General features: G+C 35.2%; 1 protein-coding gene across 2 annotated transcripts in view; it reads right to left on the reverse strand.

Moving 5' to 3' along the window:
* LOC122333413 (zinc transporter ZIP11-like) overlaps positions 1-7,500 on the reverse strand; it is a 102,278-nt gene that overhangs the window by 82,356 nt on the left and 12,422 nt on the right. For both annotated transcript variants that reach the window (XM_043231008.1, XM_043231007.1), the window contains exon 5: positions 1,349-1,507. In XM_043231008.1, coding sequence (XP_043086943.1) covers positions 1,349-1,507 — 159 coding nt within the window. The remainder of the gene's footprint in view (positions 1-1,348; positions 1,508-7,500) is intronic.

The raw sequence follows: 7,500 nt of genomic DNA on the forward strand, positions 1-7,500 counted from the left end.
TGTGTGTGTGTGTGTGTGTGTGTGTGTGTGTGTGTGTGTGTGTGTGTGTGTGTGTGTGTGTGTGTGTGTGTGTGTGTGTGTGTGTGTGTGTGTGTGTGTGTGTGTGCGTGTGTGCGTGTGAGTGTGTGTGTGTGTGTGTATACGTAAAAATCAACTGCTTTCCAAGTCAATATCTTAAACTGTCCTTTATTTCTGTGATCAAATCTGAATTTTCAGCATCATTGATCCTTCAGAAATCAGAAATGGTGAGAAATATTATGACTGAATATATATATATATTGTTTTTCATTTATTTTTTTACTTCAAAACTTTATTTCCCCTAATTCTGCTTGTTAAAAACTCTTCAAAAGAGTTTCACACGCTCACGTTTGATCAATTTGATGCAGCCTTGCTGAAAAAAAACATATTTATTTATTTTTGTTTTTTAATCTTAATTACATCAAAGGTTTGTTCGTTTATCACATTTCCATAAAAATATGAATTAGGATCACACGACACTCAAGACTGGGGTAATGATGATGAAAATTCACCTTGATCACAGAAATAAATTACATTTTAACAGATATATTTGCATAGGAACCTATTTGAAATGGTAATATTGCACAATATTACAGTTTTTACTGTATTTTTTTTTTTATCAAATACAGCATGCACGCATGTATACGTATAAAAACATATATTCAATTATTCCAAAATGCATGCAGGATTTTCCTTAAATTAGTCAAAATGTCAATCAAAAAAAGTCCTGTTTTATAGGATAACGACTCTTTACCTCAGAATTGCAACAAATATATATATATATATATATAATTACCATTTAAAATACTGTATACAGCACACTTTAGAGAGCACTTTCACTGCAGCGAGGAACAAGAACCTTAGTTATCTGCATCTTAATTATTTGGGAGATATTTTCCAAATTTCAAATCATGAGATTCAATCAGATTCTTAATATACTCAATATACTCATCGTTCTCATCAATAACACACCACAACCATGTATCATATATCCACGTGACATTACATCGATCTCTTTTAAGTATCTCGATCATATATCATGACTAAAAAAACAAATAACGCTACGCAGATAAAAAAAAAAATGCAGCTAAAACAACAGTTTAACAGTAAAATTAAATAAACCAATATACCAATCTGTTGCATGTATTACTATATTTACTACGCACACATATATATTAAACTGAGATGTTTAAATTCATGCAAAGTGATTTCCAACACTTTTGATTGACTGTGTAAATTAGAAACTATATGTAGAACCAACAGGCAGGTTTAGAGTATTTTATGACGGACCGTGTTTGTAATGCATGTCGGAAATGACTGTTCAACTCACCAAGAAGGGCATCATCACGTCTGCAATATAAACGAACAGAGCCCCGAGCGCAAAACCCACAGCGACAGGGAAGAAGGCAAAGTCGCCATATTTCCCAGAATCCTCGGCCATCTCAATAGCAGGAGCCAGCAGAGACCAATAAGAGGCGGCCAGCATGACCTGAGGACAGAAACAGAGTCAGACATCTCCATACTCAAACACAAGCAGATCTGATCAGCATGACGCTGCTAAACCCAATCTACTCCACGAGCTTCTAAATCAAGTCAGAGGTCTTCTAGTGCAACATACAGCTTCAGCTGCTGCTTCTCGTCTCGAATCTGCTTTATTCTCGGTGCATCAGACTATCTGAGACATAAAGGACGGATCCAATGTGATACGAAACACACACACACACACACACACACACACACACACACACACACACCCTGTCTAGAGGTTCAACGTGTTCCATTTCAAAAACATACATTTTTCTGACTATTATCTTTTCAGATTCTCCAGGGGAAGAACTCTTTGTTCTCGCGTGTATCTTAATAATGTCGAAAACGTCCTCGCTCGAGCGATAAGTGAAAACGAGCTCTTTGATGATAACAGAGAAGAGAAAGTCAGTGATCAGAGAGGAGAAAAACGCTGCATTATGAATCAAACACTTCAAAAGGAGAAAGATTGAATGTTAGAGGAGAAAAGGCATCATCATCTGCAGCAGATACATACACACACAGACACACACACTTACCGGCCACTTTATTAGGTACACCTTACTTTAGGTACCCCCTTTTGCCTTCAGAACTGCCTTAATCCTTTGTGGTACTGGAAATGTTCCTCAGAGATCTTGGTCCATATTGACATGATAGCATCTCCCGTTCCACCACATCCCAAAGGTGCTCTACTGGATTGAGATGTCACTGAGAACTCATTGTCATGTTCAAGAAACCAGTCTGAGATGAATCGCGCTTTAGGACATGCTGGAAGTAGCCATCAGAAGACGTGTACGCTGTGCTCATAAAGGGATGGATGTACTCAGGTAGGCTCAATTGCTCAATTGGGCCCAAAGTGTACCAAGAGAATATCCCCCACACCATTAAACCACCACCGCCGGCCAGAACCGTTGACACAGGACAGGATGGAACCATGCTTTCATGCTGTTGACGCCAAATTCTGACCCTACCATCCGAATGTCGCAGCAGGAATCGAGACTCATCAGACCAGGTGACGTTTTGCCAATCTTCTATCGTCCAATTTTGGTTCAGAGTCATTAAATCACCTTTCTTCTCCGTTCTGAAGCTCGGCTTGAGCTGCAGCAGATCTTATTGTCCATGTCTACATGCCTAAATGCATTGAGTTGCTGCCATGTGATTGGCTGATTAGAAATTTTTCATCGAGCAGTACCTAATAAAGTGGCCGGTGAGTGCGCACACACACACACACACACACACACACACACACACACACACACACACACACACACACACACACACACACACACACACACAAATACACACACACTTCTGAATAGTAGTGTACCTGTATATTGTAACACAACATTTCTATTTTGAATAAACATTATAATGTTCTAAAATGGAAAACAGTTTTTTTTATAATTGCTAAAATATTTGCTTTATTATTATTATTATTATTATTATTATTATTTGAATCAAATAGATACATATAGCCTGCTTCTGACGCTGAATAAAAAAATAAATAAATAATACATTTAAAAAACATTCTCAAAACATTGACCATGTCTTGCACTTAAAATCACAATTCTGAGAAAAAAAGTTATATTATAATATAAAAAGTTTTTTAATTAGTGGCGGAAACAGGATCCCATAGATACAGCCTTAATGAGCACAAAAAACCTTACTGATCCCAAGCTTTTAAACAGCGGTGTGTTTATATTTAGTCACTACATGAAGAGTGCACGAGATATGACACACACAGTTATGTTTCCTAATTTTAATCCTCGATTTTGAAAGTCGTTTTAAACAGCGTGCAAATCTTCCCAACTTCAGTCTGCACTGGTAGACCGTTAATTATTCATGAGCGAAACTGATACAAAACCCTCAAGCGGGAAAAGGCGAGTCTAAAACCATAATGTGTTTTTTTTTCTGTGCCGTCCAACACATTCGGACAAATCGTGATCAAAGACTTGTTCGTTTGTCCTGTAGGCATGCTGGTAATGATATCAGGACCTGAAGGAAATCAGAGAGGGGAGGTTTCATTTCACACACGTACCGTCTCGTGTCAGAAAAAGCAGAAACTCAGAGACGGGGAACCAGGAAAGACAAGGAAACACTGCATGAATGCAAATCAATGGCACAAATGTTCAAAAAGCAAAGTTTGGACTGAAAGCCTACACACTACAGCCAAAACAGATTTGGTTCAGTTTGGTTTGGTGCATGCATTTTTTATCATGCATTTTTTTGCAAACACCGTGAGAGTTTTAAAGCACATCTGCAGAAACTCAGACATAATGGAAGACTTCAGGAAAGACACATTACAAAAATGGAAAACTCACTACCTGATAATGCTCATTTGCAGCACAACTTCTTGTCAATTAAACGTGTCCTGTATATTTATTACATTACGATCATTTTTAAAATAAAACCAATAAGTGATCGTTCGAGTCTGTGACAGGTTCATCATTAGTGGTGAATCGTGCAAATTTGTAATTATGCATCAAAGCAACTGTAAAATAATATTTATTACTACTGATGCTATTACTACTAAATAAAAAAAATATTAAACAACAGGAGAAATATTGAAATATGCCAAAAACAATTGTCAAGTACTAAGAAAATAATACAAAAGTAGTTTTAAATATACATAGTAATATATAATATATATATATATATATATTTTTTTTTTTTTTTTTTAATTAAAAAAAAATTATTTATTTATTATTTGGTGGAAGATGATGGTGATTTGAGTTATATATATATATATATATATATATATATATATATATATATATATATATATATTTTTTTTTTTTTTTTTTTTTTATAAAATAAAATTTATTTATTTATTATTTGGTGGAAGATGATGGTGATTTGAGTTTTATTTAGCAGGTAAATAAAACAAAGACTACTGAAGCATTCGATAAAATACTATTTCAGTCTTTCTACTGTGCGTTTCTTGCCGTTTCGTTAAAAATTGTTGCGTTTTGCAGCAATTTGTGAGTTTTGTATTTTCCGGAAAAGATTCCAGCGTGCATTAGACTAAAATGAATAATAGCTCAGGGCTGATCAAAATCCCTACATGAACGTTCAGCTGCAACCCGTCTCTATACGTCCAGAGCGGTGCTTTATGATAACAGGTAATATTATTATTATTATTATGTCTTGCGGAAAACCTCCATTTCCTGCTTCATTTGGCATCCGTTTTTGTTCTCTTTGAGGGCAAAGCTATTATTAAGGTTAATGCAGGACTTCTTCTATTCTGTGGCACCGCTCGACCGCAGTGAGAATAAAACACAACTTCACTGCTCATCTCAGGCCAATTAAACGCTGAGGATTTACAGGAGCTGCCTTATTTATTTTCTCTGGGAAAGGGGGTAATTATTTCATTTTCTTTCCACCGGAGGAAGGTTTGGCTGAAGAGAAGACGGCGTAATAACATCCTTTCTGGAGCGTCCAGAAAAACAGAGACAAATCAAAACTACAATTTTACTGATTAACAAAAATTGATTAAACCTAAAAAAAAAAATTATGAAGTGTATAAATTTAAAAATCTAAATAAAAATAAATAAATAAATAAATAAAAATAACAAATTCACATTTAAATACACATTTAAAAAAATATGAATAAAAACAACTTAAAAAATATTATTAAAAATATCATTGCATTCCATTATATTTTTTTTGTCTGTTTTTTTTTTTAATTCTTCTAAAATATTTATTAAATTTAAAAAATGTCATCTAATTCATATCAAACGTTGACACGGCTCAACAAATTGTGATGAGTTCAGGTAAAAACATGACGACAGTGAGGAGGATTACTGAAGCGCACAAGACTTTGCGTAAATGAATATCTGCGGACCGGCGCTGTAGAATCAGAGCTCACTCCTATTTATAGTAGAAAACAGGGTTGCTGAACGCTGTTTGTTCTTTGTTCACGTCTCACGCAGCTCTCAGAGTGACTGTGAAGCTCTGTGAAGTCAGTGTTGTACTGCAGTCCAATTACAGAGAGGCAGCTAAAGCCTAATTACTTTTCAGCAGCTCGCAGAACATTTAATCCTTCTTGAAAACCCCTTTTCTGTGCTGCAGAAAGAAGGAAAACTCATTAATTAGCCCGCCTTCAGGTGGAGACACTTTCTGTCGTGATCTGAACACACACACACACACACACACACACACACACACACACACACACTCAGTAAACGTACTGCTGCCTTTCCTCTCACTCGGTTATTCTGTTTGAAGACCATCACTGACGTGAATGACAGCGTTGTTTGTGTGTGAGTGAGAGTGTGTGTGTGTGTGAGAGCAAGAGTGTGTGAGAGTATGTGTGTGAGAGTGTGTGTGAGTGAGAGAGAGAGTGTGAGTGTGTGTGTGTGTGTGAGAGAGAGAGAGAGAGAGTGTATGTGTGTGTGTGTGTGTGTGTGTGTGTGAGTGAGTGAGTGAGAGAGAGTGTGTGTGTGAGTGTGTGTGTGTGTGTGTGTGTGTGTGTGTGTGTGAGAGAGTGTGTGAGAGAGAGTGCGTGTGAGAGAGTGTGTGAGAGAGAGTGTGTGTGTGTGTGTGTGTGTGTGTGTGTGTGTGTGTGTGTGTGTGTGTGTGAGTGTGTGTGTGTGTGAGTGTGTGTGTGTGTGTGAGTGTGTGTGTGAGACGCTGCATCTGTCTTAGGGTTCTATTATTATGCACTATAATACATTCAGCCAGAAAATATACATAATTCACAAATTATAATATAATATACAAATTTCTAAAAACTGCTTACTGTTTCAAATACTCAAAATACACATTTTATTTCATTTGATTTAATTTATTTCACATTTATTTATTCAATTATTTCACCTACCGGATTTCCTACCATTTTTAAAAGCGATTTAAGACAGCGTATTTAACTTCTGTGAGACACATTCAGTTTTCTAGGACTTTTAGCTGTTGTTTTTATATTATAAGTTGTCGTTGCGTTATACAAAATGATATAATTTATTAAAAAAGAAAGTAAAACTTTAATTGATAAAGAAATGCATTAAATGCATATTGCATCAAATATATAAATAAAATGACATGGGTAACACTTTACAATAAGGTTGTTCATGTCGTTTAATGCAGTAATAAATGGTATAATAACTGCATTGTTCCTTAATCTTTGTTAATAATTCATTGTTTATTATTCATTAATGTTAATAAACACAACTTGTAATAATTGTAATAACACCTTAGTAAATGCTGAAATTAACATGAAATATAATTAATAAATGCTGTAGCAGTATTGTTTACTCTCAGTTCATGTTTACTAATGCCGTTAATGTTTTGTTTTATTGCACCTTTTTTGTAAAAGGAATAAATGAAAGTAAAAACTGAATTAATGAATATACACATATATACACACACACACACACACAAACACATGCTTACTATATATGTTACTATATATGTTACACAAAAATGTTACATTTATATATTAAATATATTTATATATCATAGAATTTATAAAAATATAAATATATTCATGTAAATATATGCTGTATGTGTGTGTCTATATATACATGGTAAATACACACAGTACCCAACACAGAAACACGGTGCAGTGGCATTTTGTTCCTGAATGAATCAGCGCTTCTGAACAAATCTGATTCAATGATTCTGTTCTAGCTGTGTTCCTGAACAAAGCAACCTTTCGAACAAATCGGTTGCACGAATGATTCAATGACTTGCTCATTAAGACTTTATCTTGCCCTGATCTACTGTCCACTTCGGTTTCATAAAGTATCACTTAAAACACACTTTTTTAACACTTTAACATTATTTGAATACGGTGTAAACGATGCTTTAGAGGCAGCATCTGTGGTGCAAAAATGAATTTTGTTGATCCGGACTTCATTTGACTTCAACAGCCTAACGTCTATAGCACTCATGCATCCTTCCATCAAATGCTTAGGGAATATTTAGGGAAAAACTAGCAAATATCACCCCTTTAGGCCTAAA

This window comes from Puntigrus tetrazona, unplaced genomic scaffold, assembly GCF_018831695.1.
Source record: "Puntigrus tetrazona isolate hp1 unplaced genomic scaffold, ASM1883169v1 S000000270, whole genome shotgun sequence".
Lineage (NCBI taxonomy): Eukaryota > Metazoa > Chordata > Actinopteri > Cypriniformes > Cyprinidae > Puntigrus > Puntigrus tetrazona.